This window comes from Scardinius erythrophthalmus (genome assembly GCF_964197995.2).
Source record: "Scardinius erythrophthalmus genome assembly, chromosome: 21".
In the NCBI taxonomy this organism is placed as follows: Eukaryota; Metazoa; Chordata; class Actinopteri; order Cypriniformes; family Leuciscidae; genus Scardinius; species Scardinius erythrophthalmus.
This window is the reverse complement of record NC_138241.1, coordinates 27,812,314-27,832,888: the sequence shown is the minus strand read 5'-3', so window position 1 is coordinate 27,832,888 and position 20,575 is coordinate 27,812,314. Positions and strand designations below refer to the sequence as shown.

Below are 20,575 nucleotides of genomic sequence, written 5' to 3'. Positions count from 1 at the left end.
ATTTTAACCTAATGACAAGCAAATTAACCCAAACTATTTAGCCACAAAAATGTGTACAAAAGAAACAGAAATGACTGAAAAGCAGTGCTAGTTCCATTTGAGACTGAGCTCACGAATCAAAGTGTCCACAACAATACGGTGCATTAAGGTGCTTCAGACAAAATCATTGAATTATTAAGCTTTAAACCACATGTGGGTGTGCGCTTTCATTGATGATAAATTGCACACGGCTTAGAATTAGATGCACAGGTGTGTGTTGTGTGGGAAAAGATATGCAATCTAATTTGATGCAAACAAAAAATAAATAAAGTGCCATATCTAATTGACTTGAAATGCTACATCAGTCAATATAAAAGTGCAGTGATCTGTTTCACAGATACTGTAGTGCAGCTCTAACAAAACAACACAGCAATCACATTTTGTACAGGCTTTCATTGTCTTTGATGCAACATACCTGTGAGCTTAATTCATAATTTAGCCAAAATACTGACACAGACATAAACATATTTTGACATATTATAAATACATAATACACAAATACAATGTAGAAAACACATATATGAGGTCTGTATGAAAATGCCTGTAAACACTGCATAAAATGGCAAGGAAAAACGATCAGTTAAATTCTCAGAAATCACACAACAACATACAAAAATAAAGCTGTGAAAAAAAGTTAATCGGTCCCATTAAAGCATGCTAAGATGCTCTCTGGAAATTGTCCTGGCAGTGGATAGATAGATAGATAGATAGATAGATAGATAGATAGATAGATAGATAGATAGATAGATAGGGTTAATTTAGGATCATTTGTATGTGTGTAGCATACTGTGAATGATAGCTAATGGCTCACTGGGAGGGCACCATGTTCTTAATAACAGGTTCTCTGTTGAGGTATGTGGCCCAATAAACCAAGTTAAAGCTGCCAAAAAGCACCGGGAAGATGATGCGGGACATACGGTCAATCTTGCTGACACTGTTGAAGGTCTTCTTTGCTTCTTTAGCCACCGGCTGAGGTTTACTGGGCTCCGCTGTGGCGCTCTTAGAGACGGTGGGCAGAGCCGAGTCCTTCGCAATATGGGGTGCGTAGTTTGCCACAGCGACCGCATATGCGTTATTCTTTTTCATAACAGACATCTCCTTTTTCTGAAGTCAGAAGAAATTAGTTAACACATTGCTACATATTCAATCAAAGATATCAAGCTAAATTTTATATTAACTCTTTCCCCGCCATTGACGGAAGTTTCTGTCTTTCCGAGTTTTCACTGTTATACGGTAGGGGGCTACTGCACATCTTCTGAAAGAGTACTGAATGTCCTGATCAAAACACATGCGAAGAAGACGCAGAAACAAGCGATATCATATGTAATCATATGCATGTGTAAACTAACTAAATAAAACTATAATAAGTTTTTTTTAATGTTGCTTTTTTATGAAACTTACCCACATTCAAGTGTTGATAAAACAAAACAACATTTTTTTTATTTTTTTATGTTGTAAATTAAAAGTAGAGTTTCAGTTCTTTCTTCTGATATATTGCATGTTCAGATATTCATACAACAAAATATTCTGGGGGCAATTTTTGTGAAAATGATTAAAAACGCTTGTGGTGGCTGGCAACGTTTTATTTTTTAAAGAAAACACTGGCAGGGAAAGAGTTAATCTGAAGTCGTTAATGTACAAAAAAAGAGACGTAGTTTCAGACAATATTCAATCAGGAAAAATGGTGAGATTAACTGTACTAAATTAACAGTATTGGTTTCCCTCATCTAAATAACATTCCTCTTCCCAATGACAATAATCAAAGCCACCAGATGCGCTCCACTCCAAAATCAAAGCAAGGTCTGTGTCGTCATGGTTACCTTATCACTGACAATGCTCTTTCCATCCCAGGCCCAGCCGCGCTTGGTGAAGTAGTTTACAGTGGCAAACTCGATGAGAGCTGAGAAAACAAACGCGTAGCACACAGCGATGAACCAGTCCATGGCTGTGGCGTAGGCCACCTTTGGTAAAGAGTTTCGAGCGCTGATACTCAGAGTGGTCATCGTTAGCACTGTAGTCACACCTGGAACAGAAGAACAACACACAAAATAAAAAAAGCTGTTTATAAAGATACCGCATTAGCACGGCATGCCTCTCTGCAGATAATTGCCAGCCTTTATGCCGTTCGCTCATTAGTGGAAGAGACAGCACAGATGTACACGTGTAATCACAAATGCCCTGGGCTAATGAAATTTTGTTCATTTCAGCAGTCAGTTATATGCCCCGAGTGGACCTCCTGTCCTCATTTTATATACATGGTCTTCTTTTTATGCGCAATTGTAATTATTTTTTGCAGCCTCCGGGTATAAAACACTTTTTACTCTGAAGAGTGTGAATCATCCAGTAAATTTTTTTTAGTGTGTAGGCTACTCTTTCCACATTCCCACTCTTTTTGACCCAATATAAAAAAGAGATAATTTTTTACAATATATTTATATATCTATATTTTATATATATGATATATTTTATATAATTTATTTCATTCTACAGCTGTAAAACTACAATTTCTCTAGTTAAACCATCGTGCTTTTATTTTGCCATGTTTTCAAATAATTAAATTAAATAATTAAAAGTTACAGAACTAAGTGCTGTCTACGCTGGCTTTGCGCTGCATCATTCAATTTTGCCATTTATAATTTGTTTGATTTTTTCAAATCAGTTGCACCTTATTCACAAAATGTAATGCAACAAACTTAAGAGGGATGGGGTTTTTTTAGTGATCATGGCGGCTTTGATTAATGAAATGATGATCAAATGATGGAGAAGATAATATAACCAGCCTTTCAAAAAGCCAATTTAGGTCCCTGCCTGGATCACACAAGTTGAGTGATGCTGAACAGTCCCAGTAAATTGTATCATATTGCGGTAGTTTGCTACATCCCCTCACAACCGAGCACTCAGAAAATCCAAGATGTAGAATTGTGGTGTTAAAATTGTGAATTCTGCAATTCATGAGTGTTTACCTAATTAAGATAATTCCTTTAGTGAATTGGGCACGAAAACAACCAAGCATATGTATAAATGACACTATCAGCATTTCATTCTTAGTGAATTTTTCCCCCCGTGAGTCTGTGTTTAATTTAAATGTGTCTTTCGCATGCTATGGCTTCCTCACTGAATACATTCAAAAACACAATTTTATAGCTATCTGCTTTATCCCTAGAGTTCAGACAGAAATTGAAACTGCTAGAGAGAAAATAAAAACATTACACACACAACATCATCTCTACCCATGACTGCATCAATAATTTAATTGGAACAACAAAGTCAGCATGCTAAATTCCACATTATGTTCTGATTACAATCTAATGCACACAACACATGCTCACCCACCAAAAACAGTGCGTGCAGGGACGGACTCTCGGTTGAGCCAAAAAGAGACTTGGGATAGGATGACGGTCATTATGCAAGGCAGGTACGTCTGGATCACAAAGTATCCAATCTTCCTCTTTAGATGGAAATGGGCAGTCATCACTGTATATTCACCTATTACGGTAGAAGAGAAACATATTGTGAGAGATGGGAAGAGACTAGATGGATCCATGTGGTTTTGTGTCTGCTTGCGAACATCTTACCAGTGCTGGACTTGATGGTTTCCTTGTCAACAGTTTGTCCCATTAGGTCATACTGGTTGAGTCTAGATCCATCCGGGGCTACTTCCACCGATAAGGTGGCATTGCGTGTCCAAACATACGTCACCTCTGTCAAAGTGTAAGCATCTAAGCACAGGAGAAATATATATTAAAATAAAACCCAAAGCACAGACACGTATTAAGCACCATGGGAATGAAATGAATGTTTAACAATGTCACTCACAGCTGCCAAATTTCAGAGGACAGGAATGGAAATCCATTGGAAAGTCCTCAAGATGCATTGGGCATTCAGCTTGCACTGTCAACCTGCACAAATATACACACACAAACACACATTACACAACAGTCACCCCTCAAAGTTATGTGTTCTTAATAGGGCTGTTAATTAAATACATTAGATTAGTATATACAAATCATACACTGTATAAAAAGGAATTTTCCCACCATTAGAGCAATTCAAGATTGAAATACTTTAAAATGAACATGCACTACTTTTCAAAAGTCTGATTATTATTATTTGCAAGAAATTAACACTTATATTCAGCAAGGACGCATTGAATTGATCAAAGGTGTCAGTAATGACATTTATAATGTTACAGAATATTTCTATTTCAAATAAATGTTGTTCTTTTGAACTTTCTATTCATTTAAGAATCCTCAAAAAATGTCCTCCAAAATTTTAAGCAGATATTGATTGGATCATGCGACACTTCAGACTGTTGCAAATTCAGCTTTGCATAATAGGGATTAATTACATTTTAAATGATATTACAGAAGAAAACATTTTCAATTATAATAATATTTCACAATATTGCTGATTTATTGTATTTTTAATCAAATCAATTCGTAGTGAGCATAAGAGGCTACTTTCAAAAACAATTAAATATCTTACTGACCCCAAACTTTTGAACAGTAGTGTATAGCTGTTTTTGGTCTTGAGATGTGTTTTAATGATATGCATTTTAATGACATGCATTTAATGTAATGTCTATTCAATTATTTATTCATATACCAAAATAATCTCTTTCAGTTATCTTGATTTGGGGGCTTTCTTTAGTTCTTAAATATTCATAAATGCAATTAATTGTAAATGATTTGATGAATTAAACTGCATATCAGGTAATTATTTTAATTAACTGATAACTATAGTACACGTAGTAATCTATGGGCACCTCATGGTGTACAGTAGAGTGCCGTTCTCCATGATGCGCAGCAGTTTATTAGGCATGGTCATGTTGTGAGCCACAGATTTCTTGCCGTTGTGAAAGAAAGTGTCTGGGGTCCAGATTTTACTGGCCATCAGGTTGTTGAGACGCAGGATGTTCATCGGCCCGTGAAACTTTAGCCGCTCGTCTGTCCAGCGCTGACGGAAAAACACATCCACTGTGTATTCCTGAGAACAGAGAGTGACTTTTGAGAGAGAGGCTTTCGGAGATCAGAGTGCAATAGAGCAAGACATTCTTCACTGCTGATGTGCATCAGGCAATACCTGACACAGAAAATGTGTTTTGATTCAAAGTCTAAATCCACTAGTCAAATGCTCGTGTTTTATTTATTTTTTTAGTTCCATACTATGTTTTATTATAAAATATGCTTTAAGAAAGCTGGATAGATTTTCTTTTAATAAATACTTTTATGCATCAAGGACGCATGTAATTAATCCAAAGTTAAAGTAAAGACATCAATATAATCTTTTCAAAATAACTGCTGTTGAACTTTCCATTTATCAACGAATAAAAAAAAGTCACATTTCCACAAAAATTAAGCAGAACTGTTTTAAACATTGATAATAATAAGAAATGTTTCATGAACACATATTAGAATGATTTCAGAAGGATCATGTGACACTGAAGACTGGGGGTAATGCTGGAATTCAGTTAAAAACATGTATACAGTTCGAAACATGATTAAACAGAAAGCAGTTTTAAATTGTAATAATTTAGCTGGAATTCAGTTAAATTACAGTTCGAAACATGATTAAACAGAAAGCAGTTTTAAATTGTAATCATTTTTCACAATAATACTGTTTTTACAGTATTTTTGACCAATAGTGAAATGCAGCCATGGTGAGCATAAGAGCTATTTCTAGATTTTAAATTCGATTTCACATATTCATTATGGTCTCAGACTTTGGACGTCACTGTAAATCTTTCAAAAACGTCTAAAAAAAGTATAAAGTTAAGACTGAATGGACTTCCTCAGCAAGGGCCAGTAAGTTCAGTTCTCTCAATGTGATCATTGTCTGTGTATAATGTGTGTGTTTCATCTTCCTCTCTAGTACTACTAAGTGGCAAAGTGTCAGAAGAGCTTCACATCACTGCATTATATCCTAATCTCCCAGGCACAATGCTGCCATGCATCGACCCCCAGGGTGAAGGCGGGCATCCAGTTTCCATGGCAGCACAGAGACAGAAAACACAATGTTATGTACGTAAAAGAAAATACTTATGCACTCGCACACTCATACAGGAAAGATAACATGGTATGACAGTACATGCTGTCACTGGAGCGCTGGAGCTCTGCAACACTCACAGAACCAATCTGTGATGCTTCGTTTCCTTTCGTTCTTCCATCAGCTTTCACAAAGTCACAATCATACTGTAGGAACAAACCTATTATGGGTCCATACTAAGTTAATTCCAGTACTGTTATAAAATCTAAAACCTTTATCTCAGGCAAAGTTTGAGGAAAGCTGGCCTGTCATTTGAAATTCTTGCTAACGTCTTGCAACATTACCCACCATTATGCAGGAGTCCCGCAGAACTCCTCAAGCAAACAGACCATACTTGTCACTTTCCATTCTGTCATATCATAACCACACGGCCTGAAAGGAGTGGCACAGTAAGACTAATAATAATAACCTAATTTTGTGTTCCTCCATACTATTTTAAGGCATTATAATGTATGGAATTGTGGAACTCTAAAACTAAGGTCTGATCATTTGTAAAGATATTTAGGAAGTTGTCTGTCAGAACACATGATTTATGTCACACATACACTAGATGTAAAACAGATATCAGTATCAATTACAGTAATATTATAAATTCTATAAAAGTCACCATCATAGACTCGTTGAAAGAAATGAATACTTTCGCTCAGCAAGGATGCTTTAAATTGACCAAAAGTGCAGTACACATTGATAATATCACAAATATTACTGTTTTTGAGCTTTCCATTTAATGAATTCTGACACACAAAAAGAATTACAGTTTTCACAAAAAGCAGCACAACTGCTTTCAATAATAATACATGGTTTTTGGGCAGCAAATTGCCACATTAGAATGATTTCTGAAGGATCGTGTGACACTGAATACTGGAGTAATGTTGCTGGAAATTCAGCTTTGCCATCACTGGAAGAAATTACATTTTAAAATATATTACAATAGAAAACCGCAAAAAAAAAAATCACAGTATTGCAGATTTTATTGTATTTTTCATTGAATACATGCAGCCTTGATAAGCATGAGAGATTTCTTTCAAAAACTTTTTAAATCATACTGATCCCAAACTTTTGAATGGTAGCGTTAATTACATAGTGCAGTGTTGTTTCATATTATCTACAAAATTATGCAAATCTCTCTAGAATCTGACATTACTCAATAGGATATTAAATAGCTGTACTACAGTGATGACTGGGGAACTGTGGAGACATGCGATTCAAGCAATGTACTCGGGTCAATCATGATTTCCCAAGAGCACCCAGAAAAAAATAAAACTGACAGAAATACCTAGTGTGATGATCGTCCTGACATAATATGGTCTTTACGGACAGAGATTTCCCTACTACAGGATAGTGAGAGTATTCAGTGGGGTTTAGAAAACACTCAGCTGGACAGTAAAAGATGATAAATAAATAATGACTGAATGAAAACCATTTTTCTTCCATCTGACCTTTTTTTCTCTATTCTAAAGAGAGCAGACAGTGTGAAGTGGGGAAAAGAGGAGTACTGAGAAAAGCTTTTAGCCAGCAGCAGGTACCAAATGCTATGAATAGACAACAGATGGAAAACAAGGAGTGGGGTAAGAACTGATAAAAATGCTAACCAACAGAACAATAACAAATATTTTTATAAATACTTTTTGATTTGCACTATAAAAAAAAACATAGAATGTCTTACCATGTCTGTATCTGATACTGGCCCAAGACTGGTCACATAGATATCAGTCTTCACCTCTGTCACTCGATCTGTGTCACACAGCAAAAAGAAAGTTCAAATTACATTATCAACCAGGAACTCAATTTAACAACATTTTCATGACCTTATATGTCTCATGCGTTATATTCAAAGTTCACTAAAACCATAATAGCTTTGTATGAAGATTATCAGTGAACAACAACTTCAATTTCAGCCATCTCTTCATATAAATATATTGTTTGGCTTTAGCAGATGAGTCATGTGGATTACTTTCATGATGGTGATTTTTTTTTAAGCTTGATAAATCGGCATTCACTTTAATGGCTGAAAAACAGAAAATCAGATACTCTGCCTAAGATCTAATTTGTGTTCCACAGATGAAGGAAACTAATTCAGTGCTCAAATGATATGGAGGTGAAAAAAGATGTACGATTTTCCATTTCTGAGCTAACTGTTATACTTTAACTTATCATTAGTGGAACCGCAACACTTCATCCTGGCTCTTAGCTCGACTGCATGTCCACTGACTCCAGTGTATGCGTATGTGTGTGCTAGTCTCTGTAAATCTCAAAAGGAAACACTCACAAGAAATCTATTTGCCTCATGGTGGGCGTTGCTTGATCCAAGGTGTCTTTCATGTTGCCAAGCTCAGAGTGTACAAACAATGGCAAGGGTCACATAAATAACACTGACAGAATACACAAACAGGGTTTGTCGACTGTCAAGTGGAGCTGAGATTGCTGGTTTTGTTTTCCTCTCCTTCAGTCAGTATTCTCAGGTCATCAACACCTCGTTATAATTCGTTTAACAGTGGTAAAATCAGGTCATAAACATTGAATCACTGAATCATGTTTCTGAACACATAAATGAATCCAGCTACTGATTTTTCCCACTGTTGTGCTAAATCCATTGGACTGTATAAGTAACACAAGAGTTTTTATAAAATTCCTAAATAGAAAAAACAATCACTGTCATTTGCTTATTAGTACATCAAGTGCATATAATTGTAAAAAAACAACAACTTTGCACAGGCTTATTGAACAACCTCATTTGAGACAGCTCTAATTCCATGCATCTAATTGTCTAATCAATCATCACACTCTTTCTTACCTCCCAGACCAGGCCTCAGTCTGTTGTCGTAGCCATCGAGTAGCCGGTCCAAAATCCGCGTGAAGAGGGTTATGTTGTTTTTAAAGGCATCTGAGCCAGATACTTCTGCCTCAGAACTGCACAAGATACATTTGACATCACAAAAAGTCTATTACATAAACTTGCACAGAGTTGCACACAGAGAAAGCTTTGCTCTTTTCCAATAAAGTTGTGAGATGATAATGACCATCTGGCAAAAGCACAAACATGGCAGCTGTACCAAAACACCTGAGACTTTTAGGAAACGTGTCTCTTGTCTCTGAATGGCCAATCCACTAACATATCCCTATCCCCTGTAGGTTTGTGCATATTTACATACAGCTTTTTTTCTTTTCTTTTTTTTCTTTTTTGGTAATTCATTTTGTGAGCATAAGATTTTATGAACATTTTTCTAAAAATGTGGAAATTGACACACTGTCATAATTTAGTTGCAAACACTGACTAGGAATGTTATGAGTGAAAGAATCACTAGTATTTTTGAATATTGTCAATTAACGCAGAAAAATAAATTGAGGTAATATTTCAGTTATTAAATTAACTTAATACCTCAGGGTTAGTTTAAGACACTGACAACACAAGTTAGTGCTAGCATGCAGAAATATTTTGCTCCTATTTCTGTTAAAGCATTTTCATTAACTCTTACATAAAAATGGTATACCGTTATCTAAACCGTCATTCTAGCGGTGGGACAACTGTTCTATGCAAACAACTGTCTAGTTATTCATAACAGACGTAATATTTGTACGTTATCCACCAGGTATGTTTAAGACAGCAGAAATATTTATTTTGAACTGTTTCTGGCTGATATAACAAGTTTGTATCACACAAGTATTACAGTATGTTATGTATAATAAACTAAGTGTATTTTAATGTATATTACCCACAGTCTTGTTTACTTATGACCCTGTAGAGGCTAAAGGTTTGGAGAATGAATGGATGGATGGAGTCTCGTTTACTTTTATTCCAGGTTGCCTTGATGATTTTAGCTTAAACATATTATCGAAATTACCATCTGTGGTAATCACCATGCTGTCCACTGAGATGAACTTTAACCAGGAACATTCCTTTCAATTATTAAATTGTGTATGTTTCACCCAATTAGTAGCCTATCTGTATGACTTTTTGGGTGAAACTTTCTTTCTTCTGTGGAACAGAACATATATTTTGAGAAATGTCTCGAGAAAGAAGTGTTTTATTTTTTATCCATACAATGGAAGTCAATGGTCACCAAAATTATTTGGTTACCAACATTTCTCATAAATGTATTACTTTATGTTCAACAGAAAGAAATTTTGGTAACCAAACCGTTTTGGTGACCATTGACTTCAATTGTATGGACGAAAAACAACGGGACATTTCTCAAAATATATTCTTCTATGTTCCTCAAAGAAAGAAAAACTTACAGGGTTGGAACAACAAAAGGGTGAGTAAATAATGACCTAAATTACATTTTTTGAGTGAACTATCTCGCACTACTTATTTTGTCTATTTCAAAACTTTAAGTATACTTTACTTTGGTTATATTTTAACCTGTGGCAATCATACCAATTAAGCTTTTTTTGTTCGCTTCTCTGAGATATGAGTCTTTTGTTTTGCTTACCAGGAACGCCATAAAACCAGCAGAAACAGGTAGGTTAGAAATCCATTCGAATGACCCCATCGCTGATTCATTGTTGAGTATTTTCCTGCCAAAGAAGTTTTCAAGTCTAAAACATCAGTTAAAACGATTATATAACAAAGAATCAACACAAAACTTCCAGTGACGTTTATTTCCACTTGTAAGCTTTTTTCGTTTTAAAGTAACGTGGACACGCGCATCTTCAGAGCGCGCACTAATGTCAATGAGCTGGAGCCGACAGCAAGGAGCGAGCCTCTGGGCTTCAAAAGTTTTACATCCTGAAACTATTACTAAAATAACAGCCAGAATCACAGTGCTTCTACAACATAGATCTATTAAAACGGTCAGAAGGACTGACACGCCCTCTTTGGCTAAGTTTGGATGGTCACAGTTTTACAAAACCAAACAAAATATATTTAAAAAATCAGACAAATTACCTTCGTTTGACCAGTGCAGCTCCTTTTAGAAAAAGAAATATGAAAAGTTGGAATCTCGTGCTCCTTCTGTCTCATCCGTATTCACGGAAACTCCCAGGGCGCGCGCAAATGCATGTAGCCTAGACTGGCACTGTGAGAGTGCAGATACGTGGAATATGCCTTCTTCTGTGAATCCTCACGGAAACATGATCAAGAGGCGTCCCCTGGTCGCAAAGACACACAATCCTTCTGTATATCCAAGGCTGGTCATCAGAGTGCTAGATCTGCTTGTATGAGTCCATATAGGCGTAAGCCCGGCGAGCATCAAGTAGCCAAAAGACGCAAGAGGGGACACCGGGTCCTAGAGCGAGCACAGCTCACACTTCTGTCCACTGGACATCATATGGATGACCACATCAGTCACGTTTATTCTGTCAACTGTGTTGAATAAATAGGATGCTAATACCCATATAACGAAAAATTTTAATTCCAAACGTTCCAAACCTGTATTACTTTCTTTCCTCTGTGAGGGTTTCTTTTGTCCCCCAATGGAAGACAATAGTCACCAAAACTATTGTTTGGTTACCAATATTCTGCAACATATCGTATATTCAAACTTCATATTTATCTATATGTTATTCTTGTATAGGTCTTATGTTTTAATTTAATATATTTTAAAATGTAAGTGATGCAAAGTTACATTTTCAGCATCATTGCTTCCGTCTTCAGTGTCACATGATCCTTCAGAAATCATTCTAATATGCTGATTTGCTGCTCAAGAAACATTTCTTATATTATCATTCATATTTTTGTCGTAATCAGTGAGATGTGTTATTCACATTTGGTACTGAAAACAATAAAATACTATGTGACTTATTTTACATGTAGAGCAGAGGTGCACAAAGTACACAACTTCCTTATTGAGTGAAAGTACTACTGGTCAAATATTACTTGACCGAAAAAGACTGATTTTTACTTAATTAAAATTACAAAGTACTTGTTTTAAAAAGTAGGCTACTTAAGTATCAAAAGTAAAATGTAAATGTCATTGCATTGTTGTATGTAATACTTACAGTACCCTATGCCTCTGAATCTATGCTTGCCTATATCAATATCAAATATATTTTTAGAACACAGTTCCAGTAGTGGGATTGAATGTGAGATTGAATAAGTGCACTCCATAACCTCGGACACCCAAATGTCTGTTCCCTCAAATAGTGCCCTATTTAAAGTTTTTTTGGCTTTTAGTATGAATATGTTAGCCTTACTGTTATCTATAGGTTAGTGTGCTCCAAGACAATGACAAAATTCGCATTTAGAAGACCAAACCCAACGTTAAAAATGAAAATCAGGTTGATGTCAGAATCCAACGCCAGATTGACATTAATCTCCAACGTTGGACAGACGTGGTTGAAAATGAAAATCGGGTTGACGTCAGAAACCAACATTAGTCGGGTTCTGACGTCAACCCGACTTTCATGTCCAACCAAAATGCACCCCCTGCAACCAAAATCATCCCTGTCTGACATTACTTTCTACTCAAGGACCTTGACAGAATTGAAGTGGAGTAATTTGTCTTTCAAATGTAGTGAAGTTAAAGTAAAAAGTTTCCAGAAAAAAATAATACTCAAGTAAAGTACAGATAGCCTACTCAAAAGTATCACTCTCAATTGCTTCATTTCTTAAGATGAGGTTGTAAAAATAATAAACACTTGTTCTATCACAGCAGTTCACATGCAGTTGTGAAAAGGATAAAAACCAACATGCAGCCAACTCCCAAGACAAACATTGAAAGTATTAATTTAATGTGATATAGGGGAGCGCGGGGCTAGTTGTAACACGCTTGTTTTAAATACTTCCGCACATGCTTTGATGACGAAACTTTATGTATTTACTAGTTGCCATATCAACACTATATAAAAAAAAAATAATCCGCTGAGGAACAGAGATAGGCTATCCATAGACATTTATTAAACCATAGCAAAAGTAAATGTCTTACTTAAGTTAATTTTTCATCTCTATTTTTTTGTGTTTATTTAAAATAAGACAAATCTGATATTATTTTAATCTCCAAGATGTTATTTAACAGTTGAGATAGTTATTTAATGCTTCGCTAACTAGCAGAAGACACTAGCAGGGTTTAAATCCCAGTTGTGCAGGCGGGGCATGTTGTAACACTGCATTACAATGTGCCCCTATTAGAAATATGCTATTATATTCTATACTTTTATTAATTTTATTGAGAAAACGGTGAATAAAGACTGAGAGTCAATGTTCAGAAATTACTAATTATTTATTTGTTTTGAACTATGTTGTATAGCTGTGTTTTCCTGTGTTTGTAGTCAAAACTCAAAAATGAGTTTATATTTAATTATTAAAAATTGGCATTATTTTATATGAAAAAGTTTTTTAATTGTATTTTATTTAGAAAATATTTTAGTTTGTTTTGTATATTTTTTTTATTAGATCAGATAACATTTTAAGCTGTCATATGTTATGTTACAATGTGCCCCTCACATGTTACAATGTACCCCACCTATGGGGCATGTTGTCACATTTCACTTCCATTCTTTCGGGGTATATCAAGAAAAAAGTATATACTGTATTAATAAAACAAAAACACATAATTGTACTAGACACGTGGGGAAAAAATAAATACTCTGAACCATAAGTAGATTTACACAAACTGAGAAAGTCAAAAAGCGTTTCTTTGTGCCCCGCTCTCCCCTATATCAAACTTTATCATAGCCAGATGTATTTTTTACATGTTTGTTTAAACACGAACAGCTTTATTTAACATTTATTTTTGTCTGTTGTCATGGATCTCCAGGAAGATACCATTTCAAGCTTATTTATGCTGACATTTGTTGACATTTTCTGACATTTAAGATTTGTGGTCGGAGGAGCAGTGCAGGTAGAATGTACAGAAAGCTAAAAACACTGACAGGGCAGATAAGCAATATGTCAAGACCCGGATAAAACAAATAGGTACATACTACTTAAACATTGTGTCCACAAGAATGTGCACACACACTCTCTGGCTCACACACACATGCATCACATCAAGTCATTATAACAAAATACTTTGTGGGAGAAAATCACTCATTACTGAGAGAAATATATGCAATTTTGTCAGTTTTTCATAAAAATCTAGCTCATGAACAGTTTTCTAGAGTTCATGAGATTATCATCTGTATAGATAGATAGATAGATAGATAGATAGATAGATAGATAGATAGATAGATAGATAGATAGATAGATAGATAGATAGATAGATAGATAGATAGATAGATAGATAGATAGATAGATAGATAGATAGATAGATAGATAGATAGATATGAGTGAACCGGCGAAACCCAAGAAATTACAAGTGATATTATACTGCCTCCTGCTGTCATTGAAAGAAAGTGCTTCTGCGGGAATGGAATTAAAACCAGAAATATAATTATTTTGTTAAACGGATAAGGTTGCTCTAAATAGGGGTTATTCAATAGATAATTTATAAGACATGCATTAAATAGATAAATAAATAAATAAATAAATTTATACAAAGTCACATTTTTATACCGAAGATACTTTGAAATAAATAAATAAATACTCTATATTGGTGTTTAAGTGTTTCATAGTTCATGTAGGCTATTGTCTATATTGTTTTATGTAAAAGTCATCTTAATAATCATATTTATTTGACTGATTATTGAAAAGCGATTCAGGTTCCAGAGAGGGTCAGGGAACAAGTAGGCCTATTCAAACTTGAAGCAGCACAACTATCCCTCCAGCAAGTGTGATTTTGGCACACACTGAGAAACAATCGTTTGGACATTTGATCCATATATGTGTGCAGAACAGAAGTGTGTCTCTGACGCCTGCATGTGTAAGCAGAATGATGTCGTCAGCGCGGTCTCCATAGCAATACATCACACACTGTGTGAGACGTCTTTGCAGGAAGCTGACGTGATGAGTTTGTTATTTCCTTAAAAATGAGCCATCTTGTTTATGTAGGCCTATGTGTCTGGGTCGGGCTCTAAGTCACCGTGTCATCTGTCTGATTACAGTTTTTTTCAGTCGCTAACAAGCGTTTGTCCAATCAGTTGTCACATTTTCAAAACTCTAAACACAATTAGCACAGCATCGGTCTTTTGTGGCCATACCATTCACACATTTCTTGTCGTTTTCACACAATATGCAGTCAGTGAACACATTTCCACAATGCTTACATTGTCTTAACAGACAAGCTATACCTCCCAACAAAATGATGGATTGTTTTTGTAGTATTTACAAATGTTAACACACAACATCCCACAATAGCAAAAACAATATTCCAAACCTTAGATACAGTATGGACTGCATTTATTTATTTACCATTTACATGAAACTTTTACCATTTTTGTAAATTTCATGATTTTAGCAAAATGTGATTTTGATTGCTAGCAAAATGTGTTGCTTTTGAACAATGTCATGAAGAAACAAGCTTTTCTTTCTGGAGTAATGATGCTGAAAATTCAGCTTTTCATCACAGGAATAAATAACATTTTACACAATTTATTACATGACATACATATTTTTAAACAGAAATCAGTTATTTCAAATTGTACTACAGTAATATTTCACAATATGAAAGTTTATAAAATCCTCTGCTTCTGCAATGATATCAGTTCAAAAACAGTATCTCAGTGAGAGAGTCAAGGAGCTACAACGACAATATGTCCAGGTATAGTATATTCAATTCAATGTCCAGTTCTATAAGCTTTGCACTTTGCAAGTAGGTAACCTACACAGCAATAGGTTACAGTACAGTATAGTATACAGTAAATGACATGATTTACATAAACTTTGTTTTGAGAATTATGGAATTGGAGGCCAACAGGCCCCTCATGAATTCATATACATAGATGAGGCAGGATTCAATCTGGCCAAAAGGCGTTGACCTGGACAAAATGTAATGTGGAGGTGGAAGGTTTATGACCATCAGCCACATGAGCAGATGTCCCTCCTTGAAGTCATGGATGCTGGCTCCAAGGGTGGATCCGACATACCAAGCAGTTTTATCCCAGGTGCATCGCCTTGGATGATATCAGATGTGATCTTGATGAAAACATGCCTAACCCTGAAGATCGCAGAGATTAGATACAGTAATTTTATGTTTTTTTTGCTGTTGTTTTTTTGTTCAGAATGCTCTTGTGTGTTTCATGGATATTTTGTTCACTGTAAGCAATACTGTAAAACTTTTTCTGTTCTATCAAACCGTGTTTCTACTGTACCTCCTGTAGTAAACAGTAAAGGAATAAAAACTGATTTGCTTTTTACTGGAATGCTTATGAATGTGAAAGTACTGTACATGTGGACAGTTCCCAACCAAGAATTTAGTGTAAAATGGTGGATTGCACGTTTTGCATGCAAATACCTGTAAAACTGAAACATAAAAGTCTATGCAGTTTTAGTAATGTCAACAATAGCCAGGATTTTGAAACCTGGTGTACTTTGATTGACTGCATGTACCTTGTGAAGTGAAAACAAGTGTTATTCTTTGACAGAAAAATTTAATTTTGAGTCAGATTTCCAGTGTTTTGGTAAAGTTAGTGTGTGCGCAGAGAAACATGTTTTCTGTTTTGAAATGAAGAGTTAGTATATATTTAACAAAATGTGTTTTTGAGAAGACAATTAACCATTTGGCCAATTGTGTTTTGTAGGTGTGAGTCTGTGTTAAGAGTTTAGAAAAAGTATCTTAAGTATGGGTAAGCGCTTGTTAGCGATTGAAAAAAACTGTAAACCGATGTGTTAATAAATACAGAACGATGAAATATGAGTAAAAGAAGAAAACAGCAATTAAGGGAATTTGGGGTGTGCATATGTATGTTTTATATTTATTTATTTAGTATTAATTTTTATGTGTACTTTTTCCTGCACTTGCATAACAGTCTATTTATTAATTAATTTATTAATTAATGAGCACATATGCTGCTATTAATCCGTGAAATTGGAATGTAATTTACAATAAACACAACTTCAAATAAACACTCCCTTTAATGTAGGCTGATTCTTTAAGATATCCTAGACATCCATAAATGCACACACACACACACACACACACACACACACACACACAAGCCCCTTTCACACAGAGATTCCGGAAAATACATGGATAATGTGTCCCACGATTTTGTCCCGGGATCGTTGGATTCTGCAGAATCTGTGACACATCCCGTAAAGATCCTAGACACATGACGTCAGGATGTGCACACACACACTCACAAACACACACACACACACACACACACACACACACACACACACACACACACACACACACACACACACACACACACACACACACACACACACACACACACACACACACACACACACACACACACACACACACACACACACACACACACACAGACACAGTGCTTTAGAAATAAAGCTGGCTTTCTAACTTGGACTGTATGCATATCAGTGTGTGCATGTATGTGTGTGTGTGTGTGTGTGTGTGTGTGTGTGTGTGTGTGTGTGTGTGTGTGTGTGTGTGTGTGTGTGTGTGTGTGTATATATGTTATATATGAGTTATGTTTCACAGCAGCTTCACAATACAGTTTTTTTTATTCGCTTTGGTACTATTTTCACAAGTAAGGTGTACATTTTCAAAACTCTTAGTACAAAAATCCAAACTGATCACACTTGTAACACAGCTAGTCATTCTTTCAAAACCTGATGTAATGCTTTCAGTCAGTTGCACATGTTTTCAGTCCACATAATCATTGTTTTAAACACAAGATTATTGTAATATGTAATGAGAACATTTGGTTTAATCACAGAAACACAACAGTATGATCTTCTTTCAATTTAGTACTTTTAACAATCAGCTCATTCAACAGCAAACAATGCAAGATACATGTTTCAAATCACCGTTGTTGCTGAATTAATTACAGTAATACAGGCTATGCCACATTAGAAAATACACGTGCATAACCTAACTTATGTAATTTAATCCATAATGTTTGTAATAGTATCTATCCAGTGTGTTATCAAAAGCTGTGATGAAGCACAGCCATGATGTTCTGTGCTAGAACAGAGTTTGCTGGCAATGAATACAGTACTGTAAATGATTTTGACAATTTGACTGAATATACTGTAGTGGACCTTTACAGATGAAGGTTGAGTTACACTAATCTAACTACCATACCATGTCTCTACCATGTTTACAGTATCACATGGCATACATACTGTAATGTAAAATGCTGTATTTGATGCCGTCTGTCTCCCTTCTACTGATCTCTGATCAATCTGATGTTTTACAGTCATTGCCTGTTTCCTCTCCCTTATACTCTATTCTGCTTCACAGTATTTTCACAAATGGCAAATTTCTCTGTATCTTTCTCTCTCTCTCACACACACACACACACACACACACACACACACACACACACACACACACACACACACACACACACACACACACACACACACACACACACACGCGTACACACACACACACACACACACACACACACACACACACACACACACATGCGTGTTCACACACTTTGAACATGATGGAGGTTATTATCTATACTGTAAATCACTTATGTAAAAATAATTAATTACATTTGGTTTTCCATATCAGAAATTGCAAAAAAGTTCTATAGAAACTGTATATAGAATCAATATCTATTGAAATCTATAGGTGTACCAAATGATTCATTGATTAACCATTAAGATCAGTTGGATTAAATAATAGACACATGTATTAAACTGAACAAGAAGAGATGCAAATCAAAAGTTTGATAGTAAGAGCTTTATGAAAGGCAGTTACTGTGAATGAAACATTTATGTAGATGAAACACTTATTTTGTGTTGTGAAAAGGATACTTTGTGATTTTGTGTATTGTGCTAACACAATTGAAAACATAATGAAATGTTTGAAAAAAGTGCACTTTTGATGATCTGTTGTGATATTAGCACTAAGAGTTTGGAAAATGTACACCTAACTTGTGAAAATAGTGCCAAAGCGAATAAAAAAAACTGTAATAACAAATTCAAATTCTGCTGTAAAGTAGTTCTAGCAAGCCAATAAGTGTCAATATTCAGCTTATGTCAGTTTAGTATTGATTCAATTCAGTTCCATAACTGTGTAAAATTCATAAGTTGTGTATACATACTGTATATAGCCTACAATGTGTTTGTGCACATACATGTGGCTGATCAGGCCCAGGTGTGAGTCCCCATCATTTTGGGGTCCAACTGGGATCCAAAGCCACCGACTGCAGCATTCTCCAATATTTGCTGTTTCTTTGATTGTCTGGTGCAGGACTTGGCCGTGGATTCCCCGCTCTTTCAGAAGCCTGATGGTCGATGTTGCCTCAAAGCTCCTGCAGCCAATCTCTACCAGATGGACCAATACTTTCCATCCCTTTTGCTCAGCATCCGCTGCCATCTCCACATACGGAAACCTCTCCCTCTCATTTGCCTCCTCAGTAGCATCCTCCCAGGCTCAAAGGAGCCCGACACTGTCAAATGTAGGCTGGTGTGGGCAAACAAATGATATATTTTGGTATTGTGGTCCAGCAGCACCATGTATATGTCAATTCAATGAAATACACAGGGTGCTGGACCACAACAACAGGTCTGGTCTTTGGCTAGTACTGACAATTTCGTGCAGGATTTTTAGTTGTTTGCCCACACCAGCCTACATTTTACAGTGTCAGGCTCCTTCGAGAGGTACAGCCCTGATCGATAAAGGAAGCCTTCCATGTACCAAATATCTAATCAGCCAATCACATGGCAGCAACTGCATGTAGACATGATCAAGACAATCTGCTGTTCAAACTGAGCATCAGAATCGAGAAGAAAGGTGATCCGAAAAAGAGAAAATATCCAGTGAGGAGCAGTCCTGTGGGCAAAAACGCCTTGATGCCAGAGGTCAGAGAAGAATGGCCAGACTGGTTTGAGCTGATAGAAAGGCAGCAGTAACTCAAATAACCACTTGTTACAATCGAGCAGCAGAAGATCACACCTGTCAGCTAAGAACGATTCACACTGGCTCACCAGAATTGGACAGTAGAAGATTGGAAAAACATTGCCTGGTCTGATAAGTCTCGATTTCTACAGCTATTTAGGTGGTAGGACCAGAATTTGGCATAAACAACATGAAAGCATGGATTCATCCTGCCTTGTATCAATGGTTCAGGGTGGTGGTGGTGGTGTAATGGTGTCTGGGATATTTTCTTGACACACTTAGTACCAAGTGAGCATAGCTTAAACACAACAGCCTACCTGAGTATTGTTGCGGACCATGTCCATCCCTTTATGACCACAGTGTATCCATCTTCTGATACTTCCAGCAAGATAACGCACCATGTCACACAGCTCAAATCATGGTTTCCTGAACATGACAATGAGTTCACTATACTCAAATGGCCTCCACAGTCGCCAGATCTCAATCCAATAGAGCACCTTTGTGATGTGATGGAACGGACAAATCTGTAGCAACTGTGTGATGCGATCAATATGGACCAAAATCTCCGAGGAGGTTTTCCAGCACTTTGTTGAATCTATGCCACGAAGAATTAAGGCAAAAGGCGGTCCAAATGCTATGGTTTAGTAACCAAGCTATGCATAATTTTT

General features: G+C 36.0%; 1 protein-coding gene across 5 annotated transcripts; it reads right to left on the bottom strand.

The window, feature by feature from the left end:
• Window positions 1-413: 413 nt before the first annotated feature.
• On the bottom strand, window positions 414-11,375 carry gabra2a (gamma-aminobutyric acid type A receptor subunit alpha2a). 5 transcript variants are annotated; one of them, XM_081350233.1, is made up of 11 exons: window positions 10,973-11,223; window positions 10,518-10,602; window positions 8,879-8,994; window positions 8,354-8,415; window positions 7,751-7,818; window positions 4,805-5,025; window positions 3,856-3,938; window positions 3,615-3,758; window positions 3,373-3,525; window positions 1,860-2,062; window positions 414-1,143 (listed from the first exon to the last, which is right to left on the bottom strand). In XM_081350233.1, exons 5-11 carry the CDS (start codon window positions 7,751-7,753, stop codon window positions 847-849), a joined length of 1,104 nt encoding a protein of 367 aa, XP_081206359.1. In that variant the 5' UTR covers window positions 7,754-7,818; window positions 8,354-8,415; window positions 8,879-8,994; window positions 10,518-10,602; window positions 10,973-11,223; the 3' UTR covers window positions 414-846. The 5 variants fall into 5 exon arrangements, with proteins under 5 accessions (XP_081206359.1, XP_081206356.1, XP_081206360.1 ...); XM_081350230.1 differs by lacking the exon at window positions 8,354-8,415 and having other exon boundaries at window positions 10,973-11,375; XM_081350234.1 differs by having other exon boundaries at window positions 8,354-8,994; window positions 10,518-10,623; window positions 10,973-11,245.
• Window positions 11,376-20,575: the final 9,200 nt, after the last annotated feature.

What these genes read in the sequence shown, in the direction of transcription:
- gabra2a (XM_081350230.1), bottom strand. Translation starts at nt 10,588, where the DNA reads ATGAATCAGCGATGGGGTCATTCGAATGGATTTCTAACCTACCTGTTT. An exon ending in CTGGTTTTATGGCGTTCCTG is followed by an intron (nt 8,995 to 10,517) that starts GTAAGCAAAACA and finishes TATCTTGTGCAG; the next exon opens with TTCTGAGGCAGAAGTATCTG. An exon ending in TCCTCTGAAATTTGGCAGCT is followed by an intron (nt 3,759 to 3,855) that starts GTGAGTGACATT and finishes TCCTGTGCTTAG; the next exon opens with ATGCTTACACTTTGACAGAG.